General features: G+C 41.1%; 2 protein-coding genes across 6 annotated transcripts; one reads left to right on the forward strand and one right to left on the reverse strand.

The window, feature by feature from the left end:
- The first annotated feature begins 2,475 nt into the window (after positions 1–2,475).
- On the forward strand, positions 2,476–7,374 carry elmod2 (ELMO/CED-12 domain containing 2). 4 transcript variants are annotated; one of them, XR_004614900.1, is made up of 10 exons: positions 2,476–2,623; positions 3,615–3,762; positions 3,854–3,882; positions 4,407–4,504; positions 4,625–4,754; positions 5,104–5,237; positions 6,043–6,111; positions 6,228–6,361; positions 6,477–6,727; positions 6,767–7,374. XR_004614900.1 is itself a non-coding variant. In XM_034595282.1 (9 exons), the coding sequence occupies exons 2-9, from the start codon at positions 3,618–3,620 to the stop codon at positions 6,632–6,634; spliced, it is 897 nt and encodes a 298-aa protein (XP_034451173.1). In that variant the 5' UTR covers positions 2,476–2,623; positions 3,615–3,617; the 3' UTR covers positions 6,635–7,374. The 4 variants fall into 4 exon arrangements, 3 of the variants coding, with proteins under 3 accessions (XP_034451173.1, XP_034451187.1, XP_034451196.1); XM_034595282.1 differs by having other exon boundaries at positions 6,477–7,374; XM_034595296.1 differs by lacking the exon at positions 2,476–2,623 and adding an exon at positions 2,654–2,795 and having other exon boundaries at positions 6,477–7,374.
- A 41-nt stretch (positions 7,375–7,415) lies between these two features.
- Positions 7,416–13,322, reverse strand: ucp1 (uncoupling protein 1). 2 transcript variants are annotated; one of them, XM_034595269.1, is made up of 7 exons: positions 10,667–13,322; positions 10,330–10,466; positions 9,885–10,083; positions 8,966–9,163; positions 8,744–8,845; positions 8,138–8,318; positions 7,416–8,040 (listed from the first exon to the last, which is right to left on the reverse strand). In XM_034595269.1, the coding sequence occupies exons 2-7, from the start codon at positions 10,453–10,455 to the stop codon at positions 7,926–7,928; spliced, it is 921 nt and encodes a 306-aa protein (XP_034451160.1). In that variant the 5' UTR covers positions 10,456–10,466; positions 10,667–13,322; the 3' UTR covers positions 7,416–7,925. The 2 variants fall into 2 exon arrangements, with proteins under 2 accessions (XP_034451160.1, XP_034451152.1); XM_034595261.1 differs by having other exon boundaries at positions 10,330–10,463; positions 10,667–10,805.
- Between the last annotated feature and the right edge of the window lie 176 nt (positions 13,323–13,498).

Genomic DNA, 13,498 nt, shown 5'->3' on the forward strand with positions numbered 1-13,498 from the left:
ATATGAGTCTAAAATTTGCTCTGAGGACAAATTCCCTTTATAATCAGGACATTAGCAGCAGCACATTTGGTGTCATTAGAAGTACCCAGGTCTCCCAGAGGTGCAGCTGTCTTTCATTTGATACCTGACAGATGCACCAAAGACTCAACAACATATTTTTCTTTTAGGATCACAGAGAAGTTGCCAAAAAAAGGAATAAAGTTAATAAGACGTCAGTGGACTAGAAATATATAATTTACCTCTAATCTTTGTTTTTACTCGTGAAATATTGATATTTGCTCAAACAGCCCTCTGAAATACTTCAAAGGAAAATCTAAAATCTTTGAAGTGATTGCAGTTCAACGACTTCACACTGTGATGAGGAGTTTGCAAGTAGATGCTGCCGGAGTCATAAACCCAAAATGTTTGGATCTGGTGACATAAGCTGTTCTGGAGTCAGGAGCCAAACAAGCATAAACTCAAGGAAGGATGTAACAACAGTATATCATCATACCACGAAATATAATAAGTGGGGCAGAGTACCCAGAAGTCGAAACCTCCCAGGCCGGAGGTGGAGAAGGATATGGTCAATCAAGTGTGTGTCCATGATGTGTATCTTGGTTCCTATCAACAGTCAACATAGTTTTCTGACGCATGATCTTAACCTTAACAGATTTGTGTTTGTACTTGTACTCTGCATGGATCACCTTCGTATGTAGTGAAAATAAGTTTGTTAAAATACTTTTTCTTTCACATATGAAGAACACAGGAGGAGATAGTCCAGGTCAGAAGAGTTCACAACAACAGGAACGTGTCCAGAAGATTCAGGTGAGTGGGGAGTCTGGGTGGAGCAGCAGGAGGCACGACATGTTGTATACATCCGATGGCCCTATATCGAAAAACCTTGTCACTGTTGCCTGTGTCTTCTACATGTATGGCAGCTCTTTATCATCCTGAGATATTTGTATTGTATTTGGTTTTGATGATTTGGTCATAAATATTGTATGTACTCATATCAAAGTTTAAGATTATATGGTGGTTTCACTGGTCCCGCTGGCCTCCCAGCTCATGGCCAGCCCATGGACACGCCCCTGTAGGTAGAAAAGCTGGAAAAGTGACAACAACACAACGTCCAGTATCTGTATAAAAACCCAGTGATCAGGTTTTATGACTTTGCTGCAGTGCTATAAAATAGATTTTGTGTCAGTGCTGTTCTCATTTAATTTAATAGCACCGTTGCAGCCCAACCCCCTTCTCATCCTGAGATGATCTCTCAGACGCTTATGATAATCTAAGCGGTTACTTCAGGGAGTTTTCAAATATAGAGTGTGTCTGAGGAATGCAGGGATTGTATGGGGTAGACCTCCTGCCTTTAAAAGCCCAGAGGGACTGATTAGTTGAGAAGGCAGACCGCGTCTTAATTACAGACGAGTGTACCGGTGGAGAGCGACTCCAACACGAGCCTCATGCATCGCTGATATGCCAGACTAGTGCTTCAGGGTGAGGGCTGGCAGCCAGAGTGGAGAGTGAAGCAGTGGGAGAGAAGGAACCTAACTCAACTGTAAATATGTGTCGTCTGTTGCCACCATTTCAAACAATAGCTTGATGCAAAGACACAGAAGGTGTATAACTTCATTTTAAGAGTGTCTATGGAATAATGTAGACTAGATTTTTAAAGATGAGTAAAAATATTAGAATTAGACTGAAATTGATTTAATGTAACACATACGCTCATATTGAAGATCTGGCATCATCTTGTGGTTAATTTGGGAAAAGCAAAATTTTTGCTGGTCTGGATTATATTAAACATTTTTAACTAAACTACCGTCAGTTTTATTTTCTCTGTTATAAGGACTTAATGTCATAATATGTAAATGGGTTAACATTTGATTTTGAGCGACAATGAGGCTAATGCTAACATGTACATTTCTAATAGGTTGTCTGTGTTTCTCTCGGCCCAAACCAAAGGGTTTAGCAGATAGGTTCCACTATGGGCCGGTTGTTTCAACATTGTTCAGTGGGAATCAACATGATCTATATATTGTCAATGTAAGAATTGAAAGAAAATGGTTTGATGCAAATAGTGAAAGAAAAAACACTTGATCTTTTGTTGCAGGGCCACATTTGGCACACGGGCCTCAGATTTCCTCCCATCAGTCTTTGCGGTGCAGACCTGTGTAGACTGCAGTACAGCAGGTGGCCAGTGGATGGCGCTGGAGTAGCGCTCACAGATTGAAAGCTCAGACTGTCATTGACACGGCTGGCGTGTGCTGTGTTCAAAGACAGTATGTTATTCATAGTTGCACGATAAATGTAACCCAAGTTTCTCTTTTTTTTGGCAGAAGCTTCCAACTCTCTTTAATTCGATGTCATACAGGTATTCACATTTAATTATTAAATGTCAGGGTGTGTGAGGATTCCTGGCAAATCAAGAGCTAGCATTAGAGCTGCCACAGGATACATGTCATCCCCGGCTAATGTAGCGTTAGCATCGGACCTGCTACGTGTCCAGTGTGACCGCGAACGCACCAGAGTCTGTTGTGAAGAGACACGCACGCTGAGACTCTCTCTGCGCTGATCGCGTTAAAGTGACGCTAACTCTGGGTTAATCCTCGTGTGGCAGTGTTGTCTCTGCGACATCACGGTAAGATCAACTCCACCTTCAGGCTAGACACCAGCAAACACAACACTGCTCACGACGTAACGTGATATGCCAGGCTAACGCTACGCGGCTAGCTAACAGCCAGCGAACGACAACCTGTTGTCTCAACCTGTCATCTCGGGGACTTCGAAGCTGGAAGCTAAAGTAAACACGTGTGAGCAGCTAGTGGTTCGTTAGCGTTAAGAAACAGTGTTCGGGTCGATTCCTCTAATCACGCGTTATCTTTATAGCTGAATGGTCACGTTTGTCCGAAGTTAGCATTAGCATTGATGCTAGCTGCTATTGTTTTGATGTTAGCTAGCTTTCTCTTTCTTTTTGACATCAGCCTAATGGCGTTTCTCGTGTGTTTGTAGTTTTAATGGAGATAAACTGCCTCTGCTCAGTCACTGGTCGTTGTGATGACGCAGAAAGACTCGAGTCAGCATCTTTCACGATGATGACGGTGGTGAAAAGTTAATTTAGTGCAGCACTGCATCAAAGTACAGTTTATAATGTACATGTATTTTACTTGATTGTGTACTTTTACTGCATGATCAAACAGTTTAGTTCCTGTGGTGTGTAGATCTGTCTGAGAGATCACTGAGAAATAAATATAGATGTACAAGTGCTAGTATTAATTACACAACACATGTTACAGACACTATTCACACTGATGATAATACCCTAAACTGGAATGAGGAGTGGGGCTAACAATGATTATCACAATAAAGGTTTCATCAATAGCAACATAACAAAAGTTATATATATATTTAAGGTTTTGCTGTTTAAAACCACAACATTCACTCAGTAGCAAAAATCATTCCAGACAATTATCACGAGAAATGTCACATTAATCTTTCTTTTAAGTTTAAAGACTGATTCTTTTGTTGCTGAGTGAAGGTTGTGGTTTTTAAACTATTTCGTAAAGGACTGTCAGATTTGTTGTATTTAATCCGTTCATGTGATTGATGTTGTTGCATGTTTTGTGTTGTAGAAAATGTTCGGGTATGTGTGGCAGTACGTCTACACATCCTTCCTGAGGTACTGGCTGAAGTGGCTCCTCAGACAGGTGACGGGGAAATGTGAGCTGCAGAGAATATGTTCCAGATACAAGCCGGGGGCCACAAGGACAACGAAAGCAGGTGACTTAAATCCACCCAAATCTAGTCTGCCTTTGCTGCTGTGTATACATTGTTGTCATTATATTAATCTCTCTCGTGTGCCCTATTGTAGAATACTCCCTGCGGTCTTCTAGGAGCAAGGTAAGAGCCTTGTTAATCTTATTTCTGATATAGAAATGCCACAAAAATCTATTTGATGTCTACTTTGACTTTTTAGTTTGGTCCATTACCCATCCACTAACATGGAGGAGGCAGGGTTTATGACCTCTACTACAGCCAGTCACCAGGGGGGCAATCAAGGCCCTTTGCTTTACTACTCACCTCATCGTAATCTTTTAGATCAGGAAACCCAGTTAAGACATATACTGTAAACTTAATCAGTCTTTATCTTTCACTTCACTTGCCAAGCATTGACGAATTGACTCTGCCTGTCATTTATGGTTATTGCGAGGCAAGCATTTTCTAATCAGCAGTGTGGAAACAGAAGTGCTGGGTCATCTACCTCATTGTTTCCGAGGTTGACTTTGAAAACAGTTTTTTCCCCTGTGGTTGACAGCGTAGATTAAACAGCAGCCACGGCGCCACTGTTTTCTGTCTGGTGCCTCGTTGTATCGTTATATTTCTGTGCTTGTCTCCTCACTGTCCTGTGATTTCTTTCCCTATAGCTTTTAAGAGGAGCTTTGGAAAGCAGCAAGGATAACATAGAAATATGTGTGGATCAAATTATGAAAGAGAAGAATGTCAAACCCCAGAAAGATCCCCTGTAAGTTTACGACTCATCTCCTGGTTTGAGTTTGTCACCTGTAATTCTTCCAATTTTCCCTCATATTCAGTAAAGTGTGTTTTTTTGATTGAATGATTATTTATCGGACTACTCTTCTAGGTTCAAGCAGAGCCTGCACACCTGTGTGTTACAAATAACAGGATACGGACGTCTGTACACGTCGGTGGAAGACTTGAGAAAAGAGGTTTTCAGCTCGGACAACGCAGAACACGAGGCCATGCTTTTGAAGGTACGAGTTCTTGCCGCTGGATCTAAACATTGGAAAAAATAAGGGCAGTTGCTGTATCTGTTTTAGCTGTGTGGATTGATAGTTTTCCACAGAACAAACTAGAAGGGCGCTCAGTTCCTGGATCCACTTGTTAATCCAGATCCGCCACAAAATTAAATGGACCTTGTTTCAGTAGTTTTTGCGTAACCATTTAATATGGCTGATGCTTCATTTTAGTTTTTTACGAGCATAGACTTAAATTACAGTTTATTTTATTATATGCACAAAATCACACTTGGAATCAATATACCTGTGACTCAGTCCAGTGACAATTAAAATCTATGTATGCTGTAAATATTTGTCCCCTCAGCTGTGGGACCTGTTGATGCCAACAGTCAAACTGGAATCAAGATTAACCAAACAGTGGGGAGACATCGGATTCCAAGGAGATGACCCCAAGACGGACTTCAGAGGAATGGGCCTACTGGGACTTATCAACCTTGTGTGAGTACTCAACGAAGAGCAATGAGATAAACAGTCAAATAAAAAGAAAGGACAGTTCAGACCAATACTGATCTTTACAAAAGGAATGTCAGATAGGAATCAGCCGGAACACTATCACCAAAGCAGTTTTTTACCTAATTCCACTCATGTTAACCAGGCTCTGGCTCGGAGGAGTAAATCATTAAAAGAAAAACAATACAACAAAACTTAAGGACAGAGTGAGATGCAGTGCATACAGACAGCTGACAAAGCAATCTAAGCTAGCTGTGCTGCAGTAGGAGCCTGAATCAATGGAATCCTGAATTGGCAAGAAAGTCAACTAGACCCGTACATACTTATAACCTACATGTAAATGCAGCAAAGATTTTCACATACACTATAAAGAATTTAATAAAGTTATAAAGAACTTCTAAAAAAATATACCTCTCTTCCTTCTTTGATTGTAAAAAGCCTTGTTGCATTAGTGTGTAAAAATGAAACTGGACACATACAGTGACGCGTCTCAGATCCCTGTCAATAATTCATCTGCTGATGCTGAATGCATTAACTCTCAAAAAAGTATTTCAGTTTCAATACCTGACAATTACTTGATACTGAAATCATGACAGATGTTATTGTTGTTAATTACTTGAGCAATCACTGACTCAGAGGAACAATTATTTACTGAGTTAACACATAATTAATTAAATGAAATGATATCCTAGTATATGTTACAGATTTGTAGATTCAATCAGTGCATGTTAACTGGTTAATATGGTTTTATCCATAAGCAATAATGATCCTGTGATGTTTTGGCTGTTTGCAGGTTTTTCAGTGCAAACCACACAGAAGAGGCTCGACAGGTGTTGTCTCATGCAAACCATCCTAAACTAGGGTAAGTAACTGTCCTTTTATAGCTGTGAATAATTTTGCTACAGATCTTCAGGTTCACCATGACTTCATGTGTGCACAGTGGACTGTCACTTTACTCATTCTGAAGGTATATTTCAGGTATTCATATGCCATAGTTGGGATCAACCTGACAGAGATGGCCTACAGCCTCCTGAAGAGTGGTGCTTTGAAACCACATTTCTACAACACAGTCCAGGGCCCACCGGAGCTCCAGCACTTCCATCAGCTGTACTGTGAGTAGACTCAGCATTATTCTTCACTATAAACACCTCGGATTCATTAGTATTACACAGATTCAAAACATTTGTCTTCTTTCTTAGAATTAAACGTATGTTTCTTCTCTTCTAGGTTACCTGGCGTACGAATTTGACAAGTTCTGGGTGTTAGAAGAACCAGAAAGCATCATGCAGTTCAATCAGTACAGGGAAAAATTCCATAACGTAGTCAAGACACAGCTACAGGACCCCGATGTTTCCCTCACAATGGCTGTCCATTCCAAAAACTAAGATAAACAAAAGGACTGAAGTGGATTAACATGCCCCACCTGAACTCTCCATAGCCCCGGACATTATTTCGTCAGGTACGGGAAGGTTCAGCAGAAGCAATGATAAACATTACAAACCTAAAAGCAGAATGAAACTCACCTGCGACTCCTCAGAAACTCAAACTATTGTGATTCATAAGTTCTGGTCGTGTTATAGTCAAACTTCATAGTTTTAAAGTAGAGCACAAATGTACCGCCCTATACCTCAGAAATGACTGAGTGGTTACCTGTCTTTCATAAAGGGGGAAGGAGAGCTGCCGCTGCAGAGGAGTGTGGTGGCAATAAGAGCTCTGTTGTTTGTCGAAGCACTTTCAGTAAGCAGACAGCCAAATAGTTTTTGTTACAGTTGTTGAAAAACAGTGATTAACCACCATGTTTTTAGCTGTCTCGTTTGTATTTGTTCTCACAGTTGTCCTGCTCAGGAATTTGATATTTATGACCACGACTGAAACTTCTTTAATTCCATTGTGGTGCTCTCATCTTGTTTAACATCCCCACTGATTCCATTAACGGCATCTGTGCTACGTGACGATAATGATGTGGATCTCAAAATTTGTTGTTTTCATGAATTTGAATATCTGAAGACTGATATTGCATTTTTATTACTTCTCATTTTTGTAATTGGCTTTCAGGGGGGGAAGTCATGTAACAATTAACACGCCTCACTCAAAACCAATAAATACACATTTGGATGTTTTGAAATGTGTTTCATGTCCAAGTTTAAAAACAAAACAAAACCACTGTCTGTAAAACATGTCAAATATATTTAGAACTTTCATAAAGATGCTTTACATTTTATTATGGCAACAAGGGGAATTCTGGTATTTCTCAGCCTGCGCGTGTTTATAAACCTGAGTGTGTTAATGAATGGGACTCTTTTAAAAAACAAACGTTGGTTCGCCCCTGTAGCAGCTGCGACACAGCAGCAGTGGCTACTATGTAATCCAATGGGGCAACTGTGACAATCCACTAAAAGTGCTTTTCTCCCACCAATAACAGGCTCAAATTCTTATTCTGGGTCTTTGATCAGAGTCTGGTAACAACAAGAAAAATACCAGAATCCCCTTTGAAGTGCAAACTCAGTTGACCAACAGAGGTCATTACACACAAAGTCAAATACAAGGTAGCTTGTCCATTTCTCCTTTTTCAGCAAAAGATTGTTTTCTTTGTCACCACGGAAAGAATTGAGATTCATAATGTTTCTTCTTTCTGTGGTGCTTGAGGTTTTTCAGCCAAATGTTGGGACACAAATCTCAATTTGGGTCCTCCATCCTCTTCTTGGTGGCCATCATGGCTCTCTTGATTTGTTCGAATGTCACAAACATCACAACATTCCATGATCCCAGCCTTAGAAACGAGGGTACGAACCTGCACAAAAACAGACAGGAGGTCAGAGGTGTGTAGTGAAGAACAAAGGCAGAGATTCAACAAATGACTGTTCTGGGGTCAGACACAAAGAACTTACCCTTTGTAGAAAGCTGTGGGCCCCTCTTTGGTCATCATGGTCCAGGAACAGTTGATCGCACTCCTGTACTGACCCTGCGGTGAGTTCATGTACCTGGTCTTCACCACGTCCACTGGGGAGGCAATCACCGTGGTAACGAAGCCGGCGCCGAACGCAGACACAAAGTGACAGGGCAGGTTGTCTGTGGACAGAGTCGAGGACCAAGCGGGTGAAAAATGGAAGCAGATGCAAGGCCTTTGTTCTGAGCCATATAGAAAGTGTTGTCGGCAGATTATGTAATGTGAGGGGGGGGTAATATAAACCATAGAGATAAATGTCTTATTAACACTGTATTTACTGCAGTAGAGGGAGGCCACACCATGCACTGTACCATGCACCTTCATGTGTGCTGTTATCAGCTGTGGAGGGGTTGAAGTGGTGAGAGGGGGGGTGGAGTTCTGCCCAATCAGCTGTCTCGTGCGTGTGTGTGCGTGTGCGTGTGCGTGCGTGTGTGTGTGTGTGAGTGTGAGAGAGTGTGAGAGTGAGTGTGTGTGTGTGTGTGAGAGAGTGTGAGAGTGAGAGTGAGAGAAAGTGTGAGAAAGTGTGTGTAGCTCAGACATGTCTCACCTGACAACAGTTTATGTTTCAGGATGGCCTCTTTGATCAGGTCGTATGTCACCAGCTCTGTGCAGTTCACCAGTGCGTTTCTTGTGATGTTGGGTAGTGTGCCTAGAGAAGACAGGAAACAATAAACGCTGATGTTTTACTAAAGCAACTCTGGGTCTTAACTTTGTGGCAGATCAGACTCAACCTTGTGACACATTTCAGAGCATGCTCTCTATTTGGCACCTTTCCAGAGTCCACGCATGCCCTCATTCTGGAAGATGTGTTTGTAGGCCTGCATGGTGCCATTGTAGCGACGGGCCACACCGTCCAGGTTCATCTGGGCTTGGAATCGAACCTTGACCACGTCGGTGGGTTGCGCAAAGGACACTGCCATCGCGCCTGTGGTGCAGCCAGCCAGGATTCGTATCAGCACACTTGCATCTGGAGAAGAGTGGACAAGGACAACCTTAGGTCACACAGTGCATCAGCGCACAGCCACCAGGGGGCATTTTGGGTTCAGTGTATTGCCCAAGGACACATCTGCAGGCTGAGTGGGGTCAACTGGGATCAAACCACCGACCTTCTGCTGATTAAATAAAGACTCAGTATTTGCAGTTTATCTTACTTTATACTTTTACTGCAGGAAATTCAAGAGGAAACTGTTGAGCTCCTTACTCCACATGTTAAGCTACTAGTTACTTTCTGTATAATGATTTAAATTTTTAAACTTATGATCAGCCTTAGAATACACAAGAATATATAACATTTTAAAATAAAACAATGAAATGTTTTGATAATAATACTTATACTTGAGTACAACTGAACTTCTGGTTGCTTTAACACCTGCCATCTATCTAAAACTGACCCTTAAACCTTAAGCAATTCATGAGGTCTTTATAAACCTGGCCTGAATCTCTTCATACACCTAATATTACACTTACTTTATTTAGAATTATAATTGTGTCTCTATATTAGACCTCTGAAGTGGTTACTTATGTCTGTACCAGCTGTTGCACATCCATCTATGACACAAGATGGATCTTTTCAAAGAGGTTTTCTTATCAATGTAGTTTTAAAGATGCAGATGTCGTGTATGTTGCACAGGTTGCTAAGGCCCCTTCAAACATTACGCATGCATCATGACTGGACTGCTTCCACTTACTTTCTTGTCCGCCTGTGTAGAAATTTTTGACATTGTCGTAGAGGCCGATTCTGACAGAGGCAAAGCACACTTGCCTCTGCAGACCAGCGACCAGCCCGTTGTACAAAGACCTGGGGCCCTCCGTTCGGACCATGGTGGCGATTGTGCCGAACACCCCTCTGTAACGGATGCCTTCCACCGCCTGCTTCTCCCCCTGAATCTGAGGTCGGATTATACTCAGGTTTAAAACCAGCTCCACAGAACGGAGGCAAGAAAAACCTTCAGACTAAACTGTGCATGTGTCACTGGTTCAGGGGTATTGAGGTGGACAAAGAGTCGAGCTGCTCAGACAACATCACACTGTGTTTCCATGTAGTCTAAAGATCATTAATGCACTATAGTATCTGGTAGATTTCAGTGAATGTGAAGGAGCCAGTGATCAATGATTTATATTCTGAGCAGATACCTGTAGTCTGACTTTGGCTGTGTCCAGAGGAAATGTGAAAAGGTCGGCTATGCAGGCGGCTAATCCCGCACTCGACATCTTCACCGCCAGTGGAGGGGGAACATCTGAGGGTTTGAGTCCTACCATGGTTTCTGCTGCTGGACACACACACACACACACACACACACACACAGAGAGAGACACACAAGCAAATAAAATCCCATCAGTCACTTGTAGGATAACAATGTAACCTCACATACTAATCATTTACCTTTTAAAAACAGGAATCTCAGCGAATGATAACGTACTTTAAAGTGAAAGATTAAGGCGATTAATGATACATTTGAAACAAACTTACATTGTATTTAAGTTTCCTCCTTCTGATCCTCAGGTTGGATGTTCCAGCTGCAGAATTGGACCGGCCGGATTATAATCCACAATCCTCGCTCCACGAAAAAGAAAGAATCTTTTAGCCCTGTATTTATATATTTTCTGGCAGCCCTTTTTTTATGACATCCACAGAGAGGCGTTACTATACTCCTGTGCACCCGGGTCAAAGCAAAGTCCACCGACTGTAAGAAAGTCAATGTTCAGATTACCCCACAGTGCTGCCTCTTTTCAGAAAAACAACTGTTTTACTTTGCTATTTAAGACTGCAGCAACAGTGTCCTTTCATCCGAGCCTTCAGATAGTAATCATTTAAAATTGAGAGTAACATCAGTGGACTTTCACTCTGTCGCTGACTAAATATTAAGTGACCAGATGAAAATGCAGAGTGAAAGCTGAGCTGCAATGTAAAAAGCACAGGCCAACATCAAATCGAGGTTAAGTTTTCACTTTGCCAAAAGATAAAAAGGAATTTGATGATTGATGATACTAAAAAATGATTTTAAAAAGTGGAATATTTCAAAAAGTATAAATATTTGAAAAAAGTTTTCAGAGTTTTCCTGAACAGGCTGAACATTTTGATGTTTGGTGGGTGAATTCAGTTGCAGTGTGTGAAAGTTTAGCTCCCGAACAAGGCAAAGAAGAATGGATTATTATAGTGTGTCAGCATTACCGCTAATTAGTTATTTCATTAGGCCGAGTGCCTGCTATAAACAAGTCACAATAAAACACCACCAGTCAGGCTCATCAGGGGGTCGTCTCTGCTCCGAGCCAATGACAGAGCACATGTGTGAATGACTGGGAAAGTGGTGGAGCTGATTGGCTCAACGACAACGACTGTACAGTTGGATTTTCTGGCCACAAAGCTTTAAGTTTTGTAGTAAATGTGTTGAATCATGCAATTTGTTCTTCCTCCTCATTTCATGCTCATAGCCGTATCAATAAAGGGGAAACACCCACAAAAATACCTTTGAAAAAACATCACAGTCGGACACATCTCATTTTCTTGGGACAAGGACACAGATTTTAAGAAAAGCAGCTCGGGGGGGGGGGGGGGAGAGGTGGGAAAGTTGTGACGTGAGTTGCCGACCAAAGGTCAACGTGGAGCAAATAGGAACTTTGCATGTTTGCCTCTCAGCAGTTTGGCTGCAGCCTTGACTGTTTCATAATGTCCTGAATCCAACCTTACACTGTGGCCAATGGGGATTGTGGGAAAATTAGATTTTGGGGAAGCAGGAAAAAATCCTAAAATTCAAATTCTAGAATTCACTCAGTTGCAAGTTTAAAGCTGTAATATATCTGTCATGCAACAAATGCTAGTGTTTCAGGGAGGTGCTGACTCAGCTGTAGTTTGAGGAGCTGTTGAACTGCCTCACTTCCAATAATTAGTCTTTTCACAAGCATTAGAAAACACTTTGTAATTTAATCTTCATGAAGGAAGGATTTATTGTATAATGTTGTTGACGCTGAATTTGTTTATGTAGGTGTGTCTTACAGTGTATAATAATATATGTATTTTTTATAAAGTTAATGTTATGTTGTTATTGTCAATTATTAGATGAAGTACAAGAGCTTCAAGTAATGTTAGTAATATTTAATTTATCCTAGTTTACATTGTCCCTGACTGATTACTGATTGCTGATTTTCCATGTGTCTGAGTGGCGAGGCCTATGATTGGCTGAGAGCCTGGTTATGAGTGAGCTCACTGAGCTGTGATTGGTCGACCCGAGCCACAACCCCAGAGTGTTTGTTCCACCGAGAGCGAACGAGAGGCCCTGGAACCACCAGAGGTTAAATACAGTTGTTTTGAAGGCACACGTTGCTGCACTCGCTGTCATAAAGTGCTCAAAACACCGTCTTCTGCTCCAGTTAATATTTCTATTACTTTAAGAAGGTGCAAAAAAAGAGATCCCCACAAAGAAAGGGGCACTTCAGGGGCCAATCAGATCTCAGCCAGAGTATAAATTAAGATATGATAGAAATAGCCACATACAAATACAAAAAGCTACAGTATTAGAGTAAATGTACGTTACATTTCATCACTATACTACATCCATAATAGACAGTTCTCACTGGTGCTTATGAATATCAGTGCTATTAGGACAGAAAGCTCAGTTCTACCTGTAACATTGTGAATCAAGTGAGACTAGAACTCTAAACTACAAGTAAAGCACTGATTTCGTAGCGTAGCTTTTCTAAATCGTCAAAATAAAAGAGTTCACCTGTAAATTCATTGCAATATATCACAGTAAGAGAGCTAACCTTGATAGCTTGTTAACCCAACTACAAAAGGTATCAAGGAAAATAAATCACAATCACTTACGTTAATCAATAAATATTCAATGGAATTATTCAAATCAAAATAACAAACAAATCAAAGACGTATGATTAATAAACAAATATCAAGAACTCATTCACCAAAATGTCCAAAACAAATTCATTTCAAAATAGGAAAATTAACTGGCCATCAAACAAACAAATTAAATAACTGTTCATTACTTCAGATGATGTGTGAGATTGTGTGTGGGGAGGGCGTTCAGGAAAAAACTGTTTGTATATTATATTCCATTCAGATCATAATTCGATCAGTAGAGAGGGATGTGTGTGTGTGTGTGTGTGTTTGTGTGTGTGTCTGTGTGTGTGTGTCTGTGTGTGTGTGTGTGTGTGTGTGTTGGGGTCCAATGAAAGTGAAAAGTGAGGGTAATGTGTATTTTTAAAGGGGGAAGACGAGTGGTGAATTTACTAGAGGCGAAGGGAATCCTGAAAACCAGGAGAGTTTCAGTTTGGAGACTTATCTTGTGCG

This window comes from Hippoglossus hippoglossus, chromosome 1, assembly GCF_009819705.1.
Source record: "Hippoglossus hippoglossus isolate fHipHip1 chromosome 1, fHipHip1.pri, whole genome shotgun sequence".
Lineage (NCBI taxonomy): Eukaryota > Metazoa > Chordata > Actinopteri > Pleuronectiformes > Pleuronectidae > Hippoglossus > Hippoglossus hippoglossus.

Bases quoted from the DNA above. Each gene is read 5' to 3' on its own strand.
- elmod2 (XM_034595282.1), top strand. From the start codon at position 3,618: ATGTTCGGGTATGTGTGGCAGTACGTCTACACATCCTTCCTGAGGTAC. The intron at 3,883-4,406 runs GTAAGAGCCTTG...CTTTCCCTATAG, and splicing joins TGCGGTCTTCTAGGAGCAAG to CTTTTAAGAGGAGCTTTGGA. The intron at 4,505-4,624 runs GTAAGTTTACGA...CTACTCTTCTAG, and splicing joins AAACCCCAGAAAGATCCCCT to GTTCAAGCAGAGCCTGCACA.
- ucp1 (XM_034595269.1), bottom strand. From the start codon at position 10,455: ATGGTAGGACTCAAACCCTCAGATGTTCCCCCTCCACTGGCGGTGAAG. The intron at 9,164-9,884 runs GTAAGTGGAAGC...ACTCTTCTCCAG, and splicing joins CTACACAGGCGGACAAGAAA to ATGCAAGTGTGCTGATACGA. The intron at 8,846-8,965 runs GTGCCAAATAGA...TGTCTTCTCTAG, and splicing joins CATGCGTGGACTCTGGAAAG to GCACACTACCCAACATCACA.